Raw genomic sequence first — 18,256 nt, 5'->3', positions numbered from 1 at the left:
AGCATTCCTTTTCTCCTCCTCTTCGCTTTGGGGAGCCACTCGTCCACGCTTCTCGGGTCTGAACATCGACAGAGAGGGCCTGACAGACCTCCAGCAGACGTGCAGCGCTCGTTCTCTTCTCGCAGTGCCGTCAAGCGCGCAGAGCGTGAAGGTCTTCGCCAGGACCCGTCTCTTTCGTTCGCCTCCTCCCACTCGCCTCTTCCCGCTCGCACGCTTGCTTGACCTCGCTACACGGGTCTCTAATCTTTTGTTGACACGCCATGGCTGCTCGCGCTGCGTCTTCGAGTGTTCTCACCGAGCAAGACTCGCCTTCGCCTCGTTCGGTTGATGAGGAGGAGGAGCCCGTTGACCAAGGTGCGCGCCCTCGCGAGGCTTCCAAAGCTTCTCAGCACTGATCATAGATGACGCAGATCCACATGCGAGCGCTAATCGCGAACCTGTTAGCCGCTCTCCGCTCTCTCGCCTCGTACGCCCCCCCTTCGTGCTCTCTCGTTATTGTCGCGGCCGTTGCGGCGTTCATGCCTACTCCCCGTTTGCAGGAACGCCTTCCTACCGAGATTCTCTCTGCCATCATCTCGTTCGACTACCTCACCTGGCCAGCCCTCGACGTCTGTTCTCCAGTCTCTCGCCGCCTTCGCCAGATCGCTCTTCCTGAGCGCGGCGCGGCACCACCCGTTGAGATATCAATTATATCTGGTTCGGGACGGTATAGCTGGACGGTCGAGGCGCCATCCTCGCGCGGCTGCTGGGCGCACGCTCGAAGGCATCGCGCGTACGGCGCCAAGGTCCGTCGCCTGGAGATCTCCCTTGGACCGGCCAGGGGCTCGAGTTGGGCCGTGGCGAAGCACTTTCGCCTGGCGTGGCTACGACGACGAAGAGGAAGACGACGAGGACGAGGACAGGGCCCCGATACACGCGTACGAGCAGCTTGCCGAGGACCTGCTCTGCGAGGAGTCGCTCGGTGAGGACGAAGCCGACTACTTGCCCGACATCCTCAACGCCTTTCCGAATGTCCGCAGCCTCCGCCTTGAGGGGTGCGAGTACTTCTCTACCGCAGACAGCGTCGAATACTTGGTCGAGTGTCTGCCGAATCTTCGCGAGGTGATGACCATTGCAACCAGAGCCGAGCGCGGACGCGGACCCGAAGATGGCAAGGACTCTTCCGACCAGTCTGCCGAGGAGGAGCTGGGACAAGCGCTGGAGGAGGAGGGCATTCGCTTCATTCCGCTGAAGTACTGAGACGGCGTTGGCCTGTCTGCAATGCGCTTCTTCCCTCGCCTGTATCGCAGCACACTTCGTCTGTAAGTCTAACTTCTAGAGAGCGGACAGCGCAAAGCGAGGGAGCCTTTCGCATTTCGCAAAGTCGGAACGCTGGTTCGCCTCCTCCCGCTCACCTCTTCCCGCTCGCACGCTTGTTTGACCTCGCTACACTGTCCCTTGATCTTTTTTGACACGCCATGGCTGCTCGCGACGCGTCTTCGAGTGTTCTCACCGAGCAAGACTGGCCTTCGCCTCGTTCGGTTGATGAGGGGGAGGAGCCCGTTGACCAAGGTGCGCGCCCTCGCGAGGCTTCCAAGGCTGCTCAGTACTGATCGAAGATGACGCAGGTTCACAGGCGATCCCGACTGACGACGTTATCGACCTCGCTGCGCTCTCTCGCCTCGTACGCCCGCTCTCTACTGACCTTGTTCTGCCTCACCCCGCTTACGCGTGCGTCGTGCAGGAACGTCTTCCTACCGAGATTCTCACTGCCATCATCTCTTACGACCACCTCAGCTGGAACGACTTCGACGCCTGTTCTCGAGTTTCTCGCCGAATTCGCCAGATCGCTCTTCCCGAACGTGGCAGCCTGCCTGCGCTTCCCATTATACTAGCCCGCACCGAACATGACGAGTCGGAAATCGTCGAAGTGCCCACCTCTGCGTGCCACTACAAGCGTTCGCTGAATGACGATGATCTGTGCGAGGAAATCCGGAGGGTTGAGATCTACAAGGTGCGGGGGCCTGAAAACAGCATCGAGCTCCTTGAGGAATGGGACCCAACATTCTTCGAGCTGCGTGGCATTGCCTCGCACGAGAAGGACATGTACGAATACCTCGCTGACGCTCGGGCCGACGAATTGATCGCTGAGTACGGCGTCGGAGGAGGAGGAGGCTGGGAAACGGTAGGTACGCATTGGGACTACGTACAAAGCACGCAGTTCCTCGAGAATATCCTGACGACGTACCCGAACCTCACGAGCCTCAAGTTCGACGGTTGTGGGAGTACCAGTCCCTGAACGACTACGAGGAACTCGTCAAACTGGCGCCATTCCTTCGCGAGTTCGAAGTTGTTGACGGTCTTGATGAAGGCAGTCAGGCGGACGTGAGGGAGGCGTTCGCGAGGATCGGGATCCGGTACGAGTCGGAGTTCTAGCGTTCGTAGCGTTTGCGGGTGTTGTTCTTCGCCCTCGGTGCATTGTCAACGTTACGATTGCGTCTAAATCATGTGCGAGGCACTACGAAGCGATGCAACGCCAAGTCAACGGCTTCCTTTCCACCGCTCAGCCGCCTCGCAAGCCAACGCCTCTCGCGCTTTTCGTATCACACCCGCAGAGTACGCGAAGCTATACTTTACAAACAGTAGTGAAACGGAAGAGAACGGGGAGAAGCGACAGCACGATATCCGAGCGAAAGGACGACTCCCTTCGACGACCTTGACCAACGAGGCCTTTTCTGCGCACCCCTAAAGCGCCTCCTGCACGTTGACGGGCATCTCGTCGATCTGTAGAGCACGAGAGAACGTCAGTATGGCGTCTCAGACCAGAAGAAGCGCGATGAGGGCCCTGGACGCCGCCCAAGCGGCAGGAAACGCTTCGAGAGCGTCGAGGAGGCAGATTAACGATCGTACCTGTGTTGCATAGAATTGCTCGATATCGCGGAGCACCTTATAGCGCAGTTAGCACGTGGTAGAAGAAAGCGCGCGGCGTTTGGAGAGAGGGAGACGTCGAGGAGGGCGAATTTGGGCGGGTTTCGAGGAAGTTCGGTGCAGAGAACGTCAGTATGCCCTTGAGTGAGCAGAGAGCAGTGTACGCACTTTGAGATCATCGTTGGTAACGAACTGGATGTGAAGAAAGTCAGCGCAAGTCGAGGACAGGCAGGAGCAAGACGAGCCGACGCACGTTGATCGCGACACCCTTGCGGCCGAACCTGCCCGACCTGCCAATGCGGTGGATGTAGTTTTCACGCTGTGAATGTAAAGGAGAGTCAACACAAAGAAGAAGGAGGAAGAAGGAAGGAAGGCCCCCGCGCCCGGACTTACGTTGCTGGGAAGGTCGTAGTTGATGACGAGCGACACCTGCTGCACATCGATACCGCGCGCCCAGACGTCCGTCGTGATGAGGACGCGCGACGAGCCAGAGCGGAACTCGGACATGATCGAATCGCGCTCCTTCTGAGGCATCTCGCCGTGCATCGACGAGACGGTAAAGTTGGCCTCGCGCATCTTCTCCGTCAGCCAGTCGACCTTTCGGCGCGTGTTGCAAAAGATGACGGCCTGGGTGATGGTGAGCGTGTCGTAGAGGTCGCACAGGGTGTCAAACTTCCAGTCCTCCTTCTCGACGGCGACGAAGAACTGCTTGATGCCTTCGAGCGTCAACTCGTCACGCTTGACGAGGATGCGGATGGGGTCAGTCATGAACTTGGTCGTCATCTCGAGGACGTCGTGAGGGAGGGTGGCGGAGAGGACGACGACCTGGGTCTGGGGAGGAAGGTAGCGATAGACGTCGTAGATCTGGTCCATGAAGCCGCGGTTCAAGAGCTCGTCGGCCTCGTCGAGAACGAGCATCTTGATGTTGCGGGTGCGGAGATGCCGGCGCTTGATCATGTCAAAGACGCGACCAGGCGTGCCTGAGACGATCTGCTGACCGTGCTCGAGCTTGCGGATGTCCTCGCCGATCGACGTTCCACCGATGCAGGCGTGGCAGGAGACGTTCATGTAGTCTGCGCGGGGCGAAAGTCAGACAGGCTAGGGAAACCTTCCAGGGCACGCAAACTCACCGCCGAGGGCGAGGACGACGCTCTGGATCTGCGTCGCCAACTCGCGCGTTGGAGAGAGAACGAGGGCTTGGGTATCGCGGACGGACGAGTCGATGGACTGGAGCATAGAGATCGAGAAGGTGGCGGTTTTACCGGTTCCGGATTGCGCCTGCGAAGAAGTGGTTAGCCGAAGTTCTGGGACGTCTGCAACACCCCTACACACCTGCGCAATGACATCGCGACCCTTGATCACGGGCGCAATGGCACGCTGCTGGATGGCGGAAGGCTTCTCGAATCCTGCAGGAAAACGTAGGTCAGCTTCGACGGACTGACCGGCAAAGCCTGCCCCGACTCACCGTATGCGTAAATACCGCGCAACAGGTCCTCCTTCAAGCCGAGCGCATCGAAAGTCGGCGCCTGCACGAGGGGGATGGTGAGGCTGATCCGCTGTGTACCACGGCAGGGGACAATACGCACAACCGTGACCGACTCGGACGTCTCAAACACGAGCTTAGAGTCTTTTGCTGCGTCGATCTGCGAGCGCGGCAAGTGTGTCAGTCCTCGTCCTTGCAGTCGCCTGATGAGGTGCAGAATCCACTGAAGACCGCGCCAAAAGGCCCCGCAGCCGGGCAGCAGCCTCCTTAACCCATTTAAACCACCTTCACGAGCGTAAATCGTCCCGCAGCGCTGTGTCGAGGCGGCGGAGAAGCTGGCGGTGATGGGATGGGCGGGGGGAAGGAGTCCACCAGTTCGACCGGCGCAAGCGACTCACCGACATGGCTGCGTGTGTTTGCTGCTTTGTACAAAAGTTCTAGCAGCACAAGCAAGCCTGGAGCGAGCGAAGCGGTGGTGCAGGAAGCAGACCTTCACCTCGCCACCTTCGACCAGGACAACACCGGCCAACTCGCTTGCTGAGGCCAGGAACTGCTGCTAGGGGCTCACAGGCTACCTTCGACCCCAACACATCCACTCGGATTTGCCCCGCCGCGCGAATCCCGCTGCTTGACGTCCTCCTCCTCGACTCGCCCGACACACCGCCAGGATGGCCTCGTCGGTGATTGAGGACGCGCGCGGGCTGGCAGAGGACGCAGATCTGTTCGAGCGGTCTCTCACATCTCTCCTCCTCACCCTCCAAGCGCCCGTCATCACCCACCGCGACCGTCTCGCAACAACGCACCGCGCATCCGACCTCCTCACCCGCATCGTCGACCGGTCAGACGCGCTCTACGGCTCACTGCAGCCGTCGAACGAGGAGCGGAACCGCGAAATTGACGCGCTGTCGGGCGGAGGTGCACAGGGCGGAGACCTCGCGGAGTTCTACCAGCGCCTCGCCAAGGTCAAGGACTACCACCGCAAGTACCCGACTGCGACGAACGTGCGCGTGGGAGGAGACCGCGAGGTTGACTTTGCGGCGCTCGAGGGCGGAGACGCGGAATGGCTCGACAAGAAGTTCACGGGCGAGGAGGCGCTCGGCCGGTACCTCGACTTGCATGAGCTGCACGACGAGTGGAACAACTTGGCGCCTCCCTCCTCGAGCGGGCAGGCGAGCGCAGGCGGGTGGAAACGCTACACCTACCTCCAGTACCTCGGCGCCGTCACCAACTTCTCCCTCTCCCCTCAGCTCAAGTCATCTCCCGCCTATGCCAAATACCTCACCAATCTCCTCTCCTACCTCTCGAACTTCTACGAGCGCGTGCTCCCGCTCGGCGACCTCGACACCGTTCTCAAGGCGGCGGACGATGACTTTGCGCGGCGATGGGAGGCGGGCCAGGTGCCAGGCTGGGCGCAGCCAGCGGAGGAGGACGAGCAGCAGAAGGAGAGCGAGGGCATCTGGTGTGCAGCATGTGCGTCCGGGCTCTTTCTTGCCCGTTATCTTCTAGTATTGACTCCTCACTCCGCGCACAGGCCAAAAGTCGTTTACCAAGGAGTCGGTCTACACGGCGCACTTGACGGGCAAGAAGCATGTCAAGGCAGCTGCCAAGCTTGCCGCCGACTCTTCCGCCGATTCTGCCTCTCCCGCGCCTTCCTCCTCGAGCCTCGCCGCCCTGCGGCACCAAAAGAACCGCGCGATCGCGCTGAAGGAATCTCTCATCACTTCACTCCTCTCTTCGACTGCCACGCCTCCCGGACCTCTCGCACAAATCCTCACCGACACGCTCGCCAACACCGAGCGACGAGCAGCCCTCACCGACAAGGAGCGCGCTGCCGAAATCGAGGAGCTGGAGGCTCGCGAGGCGGCTGAGGCAGCAGCTGCCGCCGCTGCGGCGCAGTCGAAGAACGGCCCGGCGAATGGAGCAGGAGACGACGAGGATGAGGACGAAGGCCGGATCTACAATCCGCTCAAGCTCCCGCTCGGTTGGGACGGCAAGCCCATCCCGTACTGGCTGTACAAGCTGCACGGACTTGGCGTCGAGTACAAGTGCGAGATCTGCTCCGACCACGTCTACCAGGGCCGGTGCGTGAAAGCGATCCCTTGTTCCGCCGTCCAGCGAGATGACTGACACTTCCGCCTTTTCTCGACTGCAGCAAGAACTTCGAGCGTCACTTCCAGGAATCCCGGCATGCGTTCGGCATGCGCGCGTTGGGCTTGCCCAACACGAAGCACTTCCACGAGATCACCAAGATCGAGGATGCGATTGCTTGTGAGTCCCTCACGCCACTCCCGGCTTGCTTGTCTGTTCGACTGTGCTCACTTGCTCGTTGCAGTGGCGGAGAAGCTCAAGCAGGAGGGCCGCGCCGAGTTGTCGCAGGCGGAGCTCACGGAGGAGCTCGAGGACGAGGAGGGCAACGTCTACAACCGCAAGGTGCGCTTCTTTCACTCTCCTCCTCCTTAACACTCTGCTGATTGCGCGCTTCCACTCGCAGACGTACGAGGACCTCAAGCGGCAGGGTTTGGTGTGAACGCGTTCGGGGCGAAGGCGCATGTTGTACTTCATCCTCGCTCGCTGCAGGCCAAAAGTTCGCAGCTTCCGTCGCAGACTCTCGTGAGCTCCTTGAGGGGCAGAACTGCGCGGGAAGCGTAACAACATGGCTGCTTTGCAGGTACAAGGACAACAGGGTAGCACAGAACTCATCTTCGATTCAGCAGTATCGATCGCTGCGAGTACCAGAGCAGTCAGTATCGCCTCGACAGCTGAAAGAATTGGTCCGACGCACCTCTTGAGCTTGGCACGCCGGTCAAGCATCGCCTCCGCAAGCTTCCCTTCCTTCCTCGCCTTCTTGAGTGCGCGCTTGTCCTCCTCCGTCCCAACTGCGTCTGACCCGCGACCGTGGTGGTGGTACTTCTTGCTGTAAACGCGGGCCCAGTCAGCACCCTGGCTCTCTGAAGAGGAAAGGATGCCAACGCACATCGCGTCGATTTCGGCTCCGGCGAGGTCCGTCACGACAGTGTAGCCCGTGTCGGCGACCGTCTTGATGCCGTTCCGGTCGTTGTACTGCTTCTTCGCCTTGACGACGTACTCTCCCTGCATCATCAACCTCCACCGTTCCGTCGAACTCTCCTTTTCCTCGTCTCCTCGCAGTTCCACCTTGCCTCCCGCGACAATGTCGACGCTCAAGTACTTCCCGTAAGCGCTCTTGATGACCATCCTGCCCGAGCCGGCGCCGTCCTTCCCGCTAGCGGGTTCCTCGAGAGTCCACTCCTCCTGCATTCCTCGCGCCTCCCTCTCGGCACTAACCCTCCCGTATTCGTCGCAAGCCAGAAATTTCCCTCCTCCCGACCTGAACGTGACCTTGTCGTTCGTGTCGGGGATGCGTGCGCACACCCAGACATGGTTGACATCGCTCGGTTCCGAGTGCTCCGTCGCCGAGAGACCAAGAGCGGCCGCGTCTGTTGGGTCAACGAGCGCTTCGAGTTCCTCCGGGTCGAGCGAGGCGAGCTGGGCGGCTGAGGAGGTTGCGCGAGAGAGGGCGGCGGCGGAGGATTCGGTTCCAGCGGACGGGAGGACGTGCGGGTAGACTTTGCCGGTGGTCGGGTTGAGTGCGACGCACACAGCGGGCGTCAGGTCGGTCGCTGGCAGCGTCAAATACGACGGGCCGAGCAGGAGAGCAGGCGAAGGAGCGGGGATCCATCCTTCGAGGTGGGCGTCCGGGTCATCCTTTGCGGGCCCGCCAGTCGAGCGCGACTTGCTCTTTGTCTTCTTCATAGGCTTCTCGCCTTTGAAGTGCAGCCCCATCGTTGTGTGTGAGCGAGCGAGCGGGTGGCAAGAGCAAGAGAGGCGGTGTCCAGTGTTGGATTCGGTCATTGGCCTCAAGGCAGGCTAGTAACGCTTCGGAGGGCTTGCAATGCAGTAGAAATGACAGCAACAGGACGAAGACGGCGAAAGGCGCGAAGGTTGCGGGACGAAATGAGGAAACGAAAGAAGGGGATCAAAGGGCATCGTAGACTGGCTGCCTGCGGGTCTTCAATGCTGCTTGAGCGCTGTAGGAATCTCAGTGATCAGGCAGGCGAAGGGTAGCGTCCCAAGGATGGCGGACAATCGCGTCGTAGAGGTCGGCGCGAAGAGTTCCGATGAACTGGACGACGAGTGGGATGATTTCGCTGCTCTTGAGCGGCGGGAACGTTCGGAGCATCTTCATGGGCCTGTAGAGCCATCAAATCAGCGGGAGACTCTGAGGGAGACAGGAAACGGCGCGAAATGGTCGCAAACGACGACTCACGCCTTGCTCTGCATCAAGTCATCCCGCATGACATACAGCTGGGCCACGACACACAAGACGTTCAAGCCGACGCCCCAGGCGAGCAAGAAGTCCCACAGTTCGAGGACTTCGCGGAGAGGTGGAGTCGCGGCGCAGAATGTCAGGATCGAGGGGAAGGCGTAGATCTCGGCGCTAAGATTGAAAGAGAGAAGGTGCTTGAAGAGAACTGGGTCGATCGCTTCAAGGCAGAGGTCGACGAGCTGCTCGGGTGACGGAGGTCAGGCTAGAAGTGCGTTTCAAGCCACGGCTGGAAGACTCGCCTGAAGGCCGTCGTGCACGCCTACAAGCGTGGGCTGGACATATCGCGGGACTTGCGTTTCGATGAAGGTCGTGAAGCAAGCGAAAGCCTCGAGTTGCGAGGGCAAGACGTAGAGGAATGGCGCGGCGAGGACGTTCTGGCCTTGGACGTAGGGTACTTGCGGCTCGCCCGCATCGTGCTCGACATGCTCAGCGTTATCTGCCAGTCAGACCGGTCAGTCACTTTGCATTAGATGAGCGAGTGAGTCGGCCCACCTAGTTGCCGCCAAACGAAAGCCTCGAGACACCGGACGAGCTTCTCCTCCCCGACCTTCTCCATGAACTCTTTGTCGGTTGCAAGAGTCCGGAACGTGTCGTTGCGGATCTTGGAGAACATGGGCGACGGGTCGCGGGAGCTGGGCGAGGGAACGGCGCGAGCGCATTCAGTTCGAGCTGCATGCCAGAGAGCGCCGAAGCTGGACGCACATCAGGTCCTGGTAGCCGTCGCAGTCGAGTAGAGGATGCAGATCCCCGCCATAGCCAGCAGGGAGCTCGTGCAGCTGAAGAAGCAGCTTCCAGACGAGAGGCCTGACCTCGACGCCTTCGTCTCCCTGCGGCAAGCCCTCTAGCAAGATAAGCTGTGTAGGCGAGCAACTCAGTCAAGCCATCGTCCCGACGCAAGAGAGCCGCGCGACGGACCTTGCGAAGTTGAGAGAGTCGCGTCGAGGGCGGGTCTGGCGAGGGAGCGGGCGGGTCGAGCAGGTCGAAGTACCTTCGCGTCTTGTCAGAGTACTGCTTCAAGCCATTCTGCGTCTCCATCAGCGCATCTAGTGTACGGCGGCGAGCGGTACGAGGGCAAGCAGCGCGGGTTCGCTTCCTCCTCATCCTCGTCTCCGCTTTCGACTGCTCGTGACTGGTCCTGCTTGAGCTCGAAGGCTGCGTGATGCCGTATGTTTGCATCTGGCGCCAGTGCAAGCCGTCCAGCGTGCGGTAGATGTGAGTCTCCCTCACTTTCCCCGATCCTTCTCTCAACTTGCTGATGAAGGCATTGGGCTCGCAACACAGGCTCGCAGGACCCATTGACGGCGCAGACGTGCGATGGAGAGTACCCTTGCTTGGCCTGCGCCCAGACCGGCTCACCTTGCCGCTACCCTCCTCCTCCTTCCCTCAACTCAGCTTGGACGAGCGCGGCGGACGACACGGTGCAGAGGTGGTCGGAATCGATGACGCTGGTCCCTGGGATGGATGTCGAATTGCGCCTGAGTGTCCAGCGAGACGATGAAGGAGAGTCGACGGGGTTTCGAGGCGAGACGATGGTTGCCCAGCACGAAGGTCTGTCCAGCTCGCTCAGTTCGGAGCATTCTTCACATTCTGAGATCTCGAGCTCTCCGACAGACTTGAGGCTGCATGTCAAACGCGGCAGCGGGTCGCAGCTTTTCCCCGCGACTGTGGACGACCGAGACGAAGCAGAAACGGTCGACCTCACTGGCGATCCCTTTCGCTACAATCCTGATGGAACGATTCTCCGCCAACTGGTGCGTTCCACAGTGAGCTTGGCACGGGTCCACGCTGACATTGCCGTCGCAGCACGCCAACTTGCCGAACGACCCTCTCCACCCCGCCATTCACCTGAACGCTGTCCTGCGCAGTCGTCCACCTCGCACCACTTCTCGCATCCTCTCCACCTTCGAGCCGACGAACCCGAATTTGGGTAACGCGATCGCCGCACTCGAGGTTCCGCTCGACCAAGGTGTCGGGACGAGCACAAGCGTTGCCTGGCGGACAGCCGACAAGGCCGGCGGTCGAGCTACAGGAGTTGGATGGGGCACGTTTACCCCGGCACCTCGACCTCAGCAGTCGGCGAAAGGGAAAGGACGAGCCGGTGATGCGGAGGATGCGGAACCGGCTGGCATCGCCTTCGCTCCCTCGCATGCTCCGCTTTTCTCCGCAACTTCGCCGATCCAACAGCTTCAGCTCGCGCCACTCTCGACTACACCCACAGTATTGCTCGCTGTCCGATCTCTCACCTCCCTGGACCTCCTCCACCTTCATCCGCATCCGCCAGATCCACCTTCTCCCCATCTTTCCCCCGTCCTCTCACGCTTCACTTACACAGCCCTGGACTTTGGCCGTCGACCGATTGCAGACGTCGCTTTCGGCGGGAATACGCCTTACGATGGCGGACCCGGTTCGGGTCTCGTCGTCGATACAGAAGGCAGTCTGTTTGGCTGGGGCTTGGGAGTACGTGGGTCCGGCCGGATAGGTGACACGGATTGGAACGGCGGACGGCCAGAGGTCTTTCGTTTACGGCGTGGGAGGAAGAAGGGGATTGGCGATTACAGCGGGATGGCGAGGGTTGAATGGGGCGGTGCGAGAGGGAGCGATGCGGTCGTTGCGTTGCAGGATGAGGTACTGCTGTATGATCTACGAGTGCGTTCAGGGCGGATCATTGCACGCAAGCATCCGCTGATGTACTTGCTCTCGCAGTCCCCGTCCGCTTCCCTCACCCTGCTCGACAAAGACCTTCTCTCCCTTCACCTTCCCTTCGGCGATACCTCGCCCGCTCTCGTCACCTCCCTCCTACAGTCCTCCCCGCGCTCCGAAGCCTTCGCCCCGCCTACCAGCCTTCACGTCATCTGCACGACCCGCGACCTTCTCTGGCTCGACGAGCGGATGCCTGGTCGCGAGGTCCTGCGACGCCAGCACGGTCGCGTGGGGATCGAGGGCAAGGGTTCCGGCTATACCCTCTCACTCCTCGAGTTTCCTCCTCACGCCAACGACGCACCCTCGACCCAGCGAATCGCTCTACACTCTCGCCTTCATCCTCAAATTGAGGTCTTGACGACCGACGCCAGTCCGACCGATGCTCCACGCTCGGTGCTCGACCCGTACTTCATCCACAACCCGCCGCCCTCGCCATCTTTCGTTCGAGCCGGACTGTCCATCTTGCCGACTCCGACTCCAAGTCCCGCTTCGGCCAATGACGGCGCACAGCCTGCGGAGGATTGTATGGACGTCGACGGTTCCGACTCGGATGACGAAGACCTGCAAGCGCCCGCACAGAGACGTCGGCTCGAAGGTTCCGCCCGCCCGCCACGGAGCTGGCAGGTTCTGGAGGTCGGCACTCGAGGCGATGTCCATGCGTTTGAGCTATCGTCAGCGTTTGAAACTACCGGCGACGGCGAAGCGGAAGTCAGACGGGTCTGGAGCGAGGATGTGCAGATGCTCGCGGACGAGGCGGAAGAGGCCCGGCGCCGTCAGCTCCCTCAGGATCGACCAAGCGAGTCTCAGCTACGCTCTTGTCGCGTCGTTCAGCTTCGCGACATGCTGCAGGCGTCGGTGCTCGGGGGTTCTGCGCATGCCGAAAGGGAGGGTGAGGAGGAGGCGCCTGACAAGGTGCTCGACGAGGCTGGACGACTCTTAGGTGACTGTATGGCAACGAATGTCGAAGGAGACGTCGGAGGCTTGACAGGGTGAGTAGTGCGCAAGCATTCGCCATCTTTGTAGACGCTGACTTTCGCCTCCCAGCTTCGAACTGATCCGCCTCGCGCGCCTCAAGCTCGACTCAACCAATCGAACTCAATCGTCCGAGTCTCTCTCGCCGACTGTTGGACCTCTTCCTCGCCAGAGCGCCTACACATCATCCGCTCGCAACCCTGCCAACCCCTTCCCGCTCGCCGACAGTCTCGCAAGTCTCGCGACAGCCCATATCGACCTGCACGAGCGAGGACGCCAGCAGCAGTTCTCCTGTCAACTCCCGACAACCTCGCTAGCATTGGAGGAAGACGAGGATGGCGAGCGAAAGGCGGACTGTCACGAGACGAGCCTTCGTCGAGACCTCTGGACGGGCTTGCAGGTCCTGCTGCCTCGCTCAGTCGAGCCCGACGAGCCGACACTTGCCCCAAATCAGCCTCAGCCGGCGACTGAAGACCAGCCGCCCCTCCACTTCTCCTACCTCCGGCCCCGTCAAGGCGATGCCGACTCCGACGAGGACGCCCCTGCACCGAGGCGAGGGCGCAAGAGGAAACCTCGAAAGCGTCGAGCTGCGCCGTCTCTCGAAGCACTCGGCGCGCGCCTTCTCGCTGGCGAATGGCATGTCGGCGCCGATCCTCGCTCGTACGCCTGGCACAACCCGTACGAGGGCGAGAAGAACAAGGACGACGTCTACTCGCAGTCGCAAAGGAGTCCGTCGAAGCGCGGCCGTAAGGCTCGCAAGCGCGAGGGAACCGCTTTCGACCCTGCCCCGCCCTCCAGCTCGCAACCCTTCCCTGCCGATTTCGGCGCCGCCTTCCCTTCGTCTTCGCCTTTACCTGCATCTTCTCAAGCATACTTCCCCTCCCTCGCCCCACCGCGCGTCCCACCGACCATCCCAGAGGAGCCGCGGCCTCCTGCCTCGTCGCAGGACTGGACGCAACTCGCCGCAACGCAGCCCGCCATCTCGATCGACGGTCCGTCCGACTCGCAGACGCAGTCTTTGGGCTTCGGCGGAGCGGCATCGCAGGTGGTGCCGGGCAGCTTTGGCTCGCGCCTCGCCGTCGGAGCGAAGGCGAAGGACAAGAAGAAGGGAAAGAAGCGCACCGCCGGCTTCTGATTCTCGCGCCGGCTTTCGCATTGCATCTATAGACCTACGCACGCCTTTGCATTCGCATCTTGTTGCTGTTTGAACACTTCATAAAGTTCTGGAGAGCCGGAACAGAGTTGACGAGTTGACTTTCACTCGCTCCTCGCTCTGGCCGCGTCTGTGCAGTCCACGCTCTAGCCACGGTGTCCAGACGATAGCCCGCACCGACCATGCAGTCGCAAACGGCGAGCGAGCCGGTCGACGACTCCTCATCTCCCCATCTTCGATCCGACTCGTCGACCTCGACAGCCGCTGCATCCGATGAGACGTGGCGGGAGTTTGCGTACGAGAACCGCAACACGATCGCCGCCGTCACCGCGTCCTTCTGCTCGACTGTTGCGGGTTTCCCCTTGGACTCCGTCAAGTGCGTCCTTGACTCTCTGGCCGTTACAGCCCGATCGAAGCAATCTGACGGCTGCACGTTGTTCGCAGATCACGATTACAGGTCAAGCGGTACTCGTCTGTGCTGGACTGCGCCCGGAGAACGTATGCGGAGGAGGGTATTCGCGGCTTCTTTCGCGGAGGTACGTTCCGGCTTGGACACCAGTTGCGCGCCTGAATCTGATTCTTCGATGCTCTTGCAGTAACTATCCCACTCGTCACCATCACCCTCGTCCGAACCGCCTCCTTCAGCATCTACACTTGGACGAAGGATGACCTGCAGCGACGGAACGTTCTGACGGGCGAGACGGTCGGCTCGACTGCATTGGCGGGCTTCCTGGGAGGTGCAGCCTCTGGCTTGCTGTTGAGCGTAGGGACAACCGCGTTCGAGTACACGAAGATCAAGCTGCGTGCGTCCAGCCGTTTCCGCCGTCCTCGCAACGTTTCTTCTGACCGGCCTCTTTCTTCCCAATAATCGCAGAGCTCGAATACCTCATTGCGTGAGCTGGTAGCGACTGCCCGAATGCTGGAAGAGGTGGTACTGACGCGCCCATCGCGCAGGATGAAGAAAGGCGTTCCCTACGTTCCTCGCGGCACGATCAAGGGATTCCTTGACCTGTACCGCGCAGGAGGCATCCTCGGTTTGTACACCGGTTTCCGACTGCACGCACTGCGGGACACTCTCGTCAGTCTTGCTCTTCTCCCGCTTGCTGAGGTCTCGCTAATCCCGATAACTCGCAGGGAACCGGTCTCTACTTCGGCATGTACGACAGCGCACAGCATGTCATCCGAAACAACCCCGACGTCTTTGAGAACGTGCCAACAACGCTGAGCACCTTCATTTGCGGTTCAGTCGGTGCGTCCTGCTATTCTCCTTTTTTCCATCCAACACCCTCGACTGACAACCTTCTCATGCAGCCGGCGTCTCGAGTTGGGCAGCCATCTACCCCGTTGACCTCGTCAAGGCGCATACTCAGCGGAACGCACTCGCCGACTTGGCATACGAGTCACCCGTCTCAATCTTTAAGCGGCTATCGGCAGGTGGAGTGACGAAGCTGTACCGCGGGTTGGGCGTCTCAGCAGGGTGCGTTGCTTCCCTTTGTTGGCGAAGGGTTGTCCGCTGACGAGCTTGAGCGTGTGCAGACGAAGCGTCTTCACCCATGGTCTAATGTGTGAGTCGCCTCTCCCCGTTTCTCCGGGCACGAGCCGTCAGCTCATCTGTCTCAATGCTCAGGGACGATTCTGGAGAAGACCCGAAGCGCAATAGCTCGAAAAGCAGGTCCCGAAGACGTCGACGCAAGAATAGAGTAGATTTCCACATCCCGACATCAAGCGACGAATCTCGACTCGCCAAATACCCCTCGTCGGACATGCATACAGTACAATGTTGTAGCAGCATCCCCCTTCCCCTCTCGTCTCTCGTTAACGCACGCTCGCCTCGCCATATATATCCTCAACTCGTCGTTCCCGCTCGCAACCTGCATTGAACTCATGGCTGAAGCATCATCGCCATCTGTCTCGGCTGTGAGTGGACGATGTGCCAGGTTGCGTAAGGAGGTGGGGTGGAAGTCTACTAAATTGCGACAGCCTTGCTTCGCAGCGGACGGTCTGCACGAATGGAAAGTCAGCGCAGCTCAGACAGCTCGAGCAAGCCCAGACGACCGACTCTCTGCAACCTCCGCAATCCCAACTTCAGGTCGATCGGCCAAAGTCAACGTCGACTGGATCGTGCCGCCGCCGAGACACCAGTCTCCCTTGTACAGCGCAACGGTCTGACCGGGTGACACGCCGACGAGTGGTTCGTGCAGGTCGATGTCGAGCGAGCGCTTGCCCCTGTGCCGACGAAGCGTCAGCTGCGCGATCAGTGAAGGAGGAGAAGAGCGTAACGAACCACCGCCTGACGGTACACTTCGCAAGGGCGCCGAAGGGAAGCGAGCGGGTCTGCGCTTCGCATTCGAAGCCTTGCGGCGGTCCCACCTCGGGCGGAGGATGCGAGGGCGAAATCCAGCGGAAGTCGTTCGAGAGGAGCGAAACGCAGCGAAGCATGGGATGGCTGCGAGAGAGCAGGTCAGCCAGTGACCAGACCTGGTTACAAATGATAGAATTCACCTCTTGGGCACGATGGTGATGGTGTTCGACTCGGCGTCCTTGCTGGCGATGAACATCGCTTCGGACTGCCCTCCGATGCGGGCGCGCTCGCCGACAGTGTATCGCCAGAGACCGTTGTGTCGTCCGACGACTTTGCCGGTTACGTCGAGTATGTTGCCGGGCGAAGGCGGGAGGTACGAGTCTGAGAAGGTGCGGTCAGCCGTTGGTGCCAGAGGGGGAGGGACGAGGAGTACAAACCGAGGAACCCGCTGAAGCCTTTGCGCACTCCGACGAAGCAGATCCCCATGCTGTCCTTCTTCTCGCCCGTGTGCATGCCCCATTCCCGCGCGAGATCTCGCACATCGTCCTTCGAGGAGTACGCGCCGAGGGGGAAGAGCGTTCGTCGTAGAGCCGCAATGGGAGATGTCGAGAGATAGTGAGACTGGTCCTTGCCGGTGTTGGAGGAGCGGAAGAGGGCAGGTTGCGAGGGGTCGAAGGGAGAAGGACCGAGTCGAGCCCAGTGGCCTGTGGCTATCCAAGCAGACGGATCCTCCGCGAGCAGTCGCTCCGGCAGTACTCGGAACTTGATGTGTCTGCGGCGCTTCTCTCGTCAACGAACGGTCCAAGGAATCGCAGGCAAAGCAAAGTGCGCACTGGTTGCAGGTCACGTCTGGATTCGGGGTTACGCCCGCCGCCCAACCCTCCAGCGCCGGCTCGAACACGTGCGACCAGTACTCGCGCGACAAGTCGACGAGTCTCGGCTTCAACGCGCCCAAGTTCTCCCGACAAATCGTCCGCACGTCCTCCCAATCCCGCTCCCACTCGCATCCTCCAGATCCCGATTGCTCATCGAGCGTGTCCCAGTTTCGCATGAAGACTGGTTCGACGTCGTAACCCTGTTCGAGCAGCAAGCGAGCTGCTACGCTGCTGTCAACGCCGCCCGACATGCACGCGAAGACCTTGGTGCCGGCAGGAGGCGGTCGCCAGGTGGCGGTCTCGCTGTTCGAGTCCTGCTGCAACCTGACAGACGTCGTGAACCAACGTGCGACGTCGATGGTCGTCCCGCGCTGTCTCGTTCGCCTTGCACCCGTCTTCACCGCTCCAAGCGAGCTCCGGCCACCGAGTCGTGCGACGCTGCAAGCGAGCATGGTGCGCCTGTCGAGGGTGCCGAGAGTCTCGAGCTTTTGACAGCGTCGTCCAAAGCACAGCAGCACGCCCAGCGAGAGTAGTACCGAGGTGTCAGAGCGAGGGAAGCGGCGCCAAAGAGTTGGCCTCGGACGTTCGTCGACCATCGCTAGGGACGCCGCTTGACGTGCTCAGACTGTTGATTACTGCTCAAGAAGCCAGCCAACGCTGCTCGCGCGCCCGCCCACGCTGTCGCCGCCGCCATCGACCGCCTGCAACTCGACCAGGCCCTCCCTTTCTGTCCCGCCGTCTCACCGCTTCGGAAGGGCAACGAATGGCTCGAGGGTACTCCTGACGCCTTTATACGACCACGGGCGAAGCAGCAGGCCCGACAGATTTGCGAACACCGCATGCGACCCTGTCCTCCTCGTCGCCAGCCAATCCGACGGCGCCCTCGCCAGCTTCGCCTTGCACTCATTGGGACAGCTCGAGCGGATGCCACGGGCTTTCCGACTACCCTAGGATTGATCTTGCTCTTTGCGGGTCGACCTAGTGGAGACCTCGCTTCCCGCTCGTTTCCTCGTCCTACGGCCTGAACCTAGCCTGCTCCTTCGCTCTTCTCACTTATCACGGCTCGTGCCCGCTTGATGGCCGAACGCAGCTGATGTTGACGCTCTATCCCACGACTACTGCGCTAGCGCCTTACAAATAAGACGACGCACGGCATGAGGAACTCGATTTTCGGCGGTCTCGAGAGGAGGTCTTCACAGAAACCGGTCAAGGGCGGCTGCAGGAGTCGGTTTCGTCGTTTGTAGACTGTGTTGGACAGCACCGGAGGCAAGAAGTTCCCCAAGGACGTCGAGAATGGCTGAATCTGACTCTGCGAGAGGTGTCGAGACGACTTAGAATCGTTGTAGCGCCGTCATCTCCCCTCGAAGCGCGTGGTCCGGGCTGCCAAGTCCTCAACAGAAGGCCAAGTCCACGCCTAGCAAGCGCAGAACCCCAGTAAGCGTTGTAGCGCCGAGTTCGCCGTCGACCTCCCTCCTCCCCGCCTGACCACGACTGGGTCTACCTCTCGCACTCGCTCTCG

General features: G+C 60.8%; 9 protein-coding genes across 9 annotated transcripts; 5 read left to right on the top strand and 4 right to left on the bottom strand.

Moving 5' to 3' along the window:
• Window positions 1–260: 260 nt before the first annotated feature.
• Window positions 261–1,239, top strand: RHTO_03022 (uncharacterized protein; the record flags this gene model as incomplete). Its single annotated transcript, XM_016416694.1, has 4 exons — window positions 261–354; window positions 411–466; window positions 540–696; window positions 764–1,239. The coding sequence occupies 4 exons, from the start codon at window positions 261–263 to the stop codon at window positions 1,237–1,239; spliced, it is 783 nt and encodes a 260-aa protein (XP_016276413.1).
• A 218-nt stretch (window positions 1,240–1,457) lies between these two features.
• On the top strand, window positions 1,458–2,415 carry RHTO_03021 (uncharacterized protein; the record flags this gene model as incomplete). The annotated part of the gene is made up of 4 exons (XM_016416693.1): window positions 1,458–1,551; window positions 1,608–1,663; window positions 1,724–2,164; window positions 2,242–2,415. 4 exons carry the CDS (start codon window positions 1,458–1,460, stop codon window positions 2,413–2,415), a joined length of 765 nt encoding a protein of 254 aa, XP_016276412.1.
• Window positions 2,416–2,724: 309 nt separating this feature from the next.
• Window positions 2,725–4,794, bottom strand: RHTO_03020 (ATP-dependent RNA helicase, EIF4A3; the record flags this gene model as incomplete). Its single annotated transcript, XM_016416692.1, has 10 exons — window positions 2,725–2,763; window positions 2,890–2,925; window positions 3,076–3,099; window positions 3,161–3,226; window positions 3,301–3,980; window positions 4,038–4,185; window positions 4,240–4,313; window positions 4,373–4,433; window positions 4,494–4,550; window positions 4,789–4,794. 10 exons carry the CDS (start codon window positions 4,792–4,794, stop codon window positions 2,725–2,727), a joined length of 1,191 nt encoding a protein of 396 aa, XP_016276411.1.
• A 264-nt stretch (window positions 4,795–5,058) lies between these two features.
• RHTO_03019 (splicing factor 3A subunit 3) lies at window positions 5,059–6,917 on the top strand (the record flags this gene model as incomplete). The annotated part of the gene is made up of 5 exons (XM_016416691.1): window positions 5,059–5,884; window positions 5,922–6,471; window positions 6,543–6,658; window positions 6,723–6,820; window positions 6,882–6,917. The coding sequence occupies 5 exons, from the start codon at window positions 5,059–5,061 to the stop codon at window positions 6,915–6,917; spliced, it is 1,626 nt and encodes a 541-aa protein (XP_016276410.1).
• Window positions 6,918–7,097: 180 nt separating this feature from the next.
• RHTO_03018 (actin-bundling protein) lies at window positions 7,098–8,191 on the bottom strand (the record flags this gene model as incomplete). The annotated part of the gene is made up of 3 exons (XM_016416690.1): window positions 7,098–7,113; window positions 7,173–7,304; window positions 7,365–8,191. The coding sequence occupies 3 exons, from the start codon at window positions 8,189–8,191 to the stop codon at window positions 7,098–7,100; spliced, it is 975 nt and encodes a 324-aa protein (XP_016276409.1).
• Window positions 8,192–8,447: 256 nt separating this feature from the next.
• RHTO_03017 (cell cycle arrest protein BUB2) lies at window positions 8,448–9,836 on the bottom strand (the record flags this gene model as incomplete). The annotated part of the gene is made up of 6 exons (XM_016416689.1): window positions 8,448–8,598; window positions 8,676–8,914; window positions 8,975–9,171; window positions 9,228–9,367; window positions 9,438–9,589; window positions 9,651–9,836. The coding sequence occupies 6 exons, from the start codon at window positions 9,834–9,836 to the stop codon at window positions 8,448–8,450; spliced, it is 1,065 nt and encodes a 354-aa protein (XP_016276408.1).
• A 65-nt stretch (window positions 9,837–9,901) lies between these two features.
• On the top strand, window positions 9,902–13,542 carry RHTO_03016 (protein of RNA polymerase I-specific transcription initiation factor RRN6-like family; the record flags this gene model as incomplete). Its single annotated transcript, XM_016416688.1, has 6 exons — window positions 9,902–9,947; window positions 10,017–10,283; window positions 10,347–10,486; window positions 10,539–11,381; window positions 11,439–12,424; window positions 12,480–13,542. The coding sequence occupies 6 exons, from the start codon at window positions 9,902–9,904 to the stop codon at window positions 13,540–13,542; spliced, it is 3,345 nt and encodes a 1,114-aa protein (XP_016276407.1).
• Window positions 13,543–13,742: 200 nt separating this feature from the next.
• RHTO_03015 (mitochondrial carrier protein, carnitine/acylcarnitine translocase) lies at window positions 13,743–15,264 on the top strand (the record flags this gene model as incomplete). The annotated part of the gene is made up of 9 exons (XM_016416687.1): window positions 13,743–13,936; window positions 14,005–14,096; window positions 14,157–14,363; window positions 14,435–14,453; window positions 14,515–14,638; window positions 14,695–14,809; window positions 14,872–15,037; window positions 15,097–15,125; window positions 15,188–15,264. 9 exons carry the CDS (start codon window positions 13,743–13,745, stop codon window positions 15,262–15,264), a joined length of 1,023 nt encoding a protein of 340 aa, XP_016276406.1.
• A 262-nt stretch (window positions 15,265–15,526) lies between these two features.
• RHTO_03014 (tRNA (5-methylaminomethyl-2-thiouridylate)-methyltransferase) lies at window positions 15,527–17,333 on the bottom strand (the record flags this gene model as incomplete). Its single annotated transcript, XM_016416686.1, has 6 exons — window positions 15,527–15,561; window positions 15,620–15,786; window positions 15,845–16,006; window positions 16,063–16,243; window positions 16,300–16,634; window positions 16,696–17,333. 6 exons carry the CDS (start codon window positions 17,331–17,333, stop codon window positions 15,527–15,529), a joined length of 1,518 nt encoding a protein of 505 aa, XP_016276405.1.
• Between the last annotated feature and the right edge of the window lie 923 nt (window positions 17,334–18,256).

This window comes from Rhodotorula toruloides, assembly GCF_000320785.1.
Source record: "Rhodotorula toruloides NP11 unplaced genomic scaffold Scaffold2, whole genome shotgun sequence".
Classification (NCBI taxonomy): Eukaryota; Fungi; Basidiomycota; class Microbotryomycetes; order Sporidiobolales; family Sporidiobolaceae; genus Rhodotorula; species Rhodotorula toruloides.
This window is presented reverse-complemented; position numbering and strand designations above follow the sequence as displayed.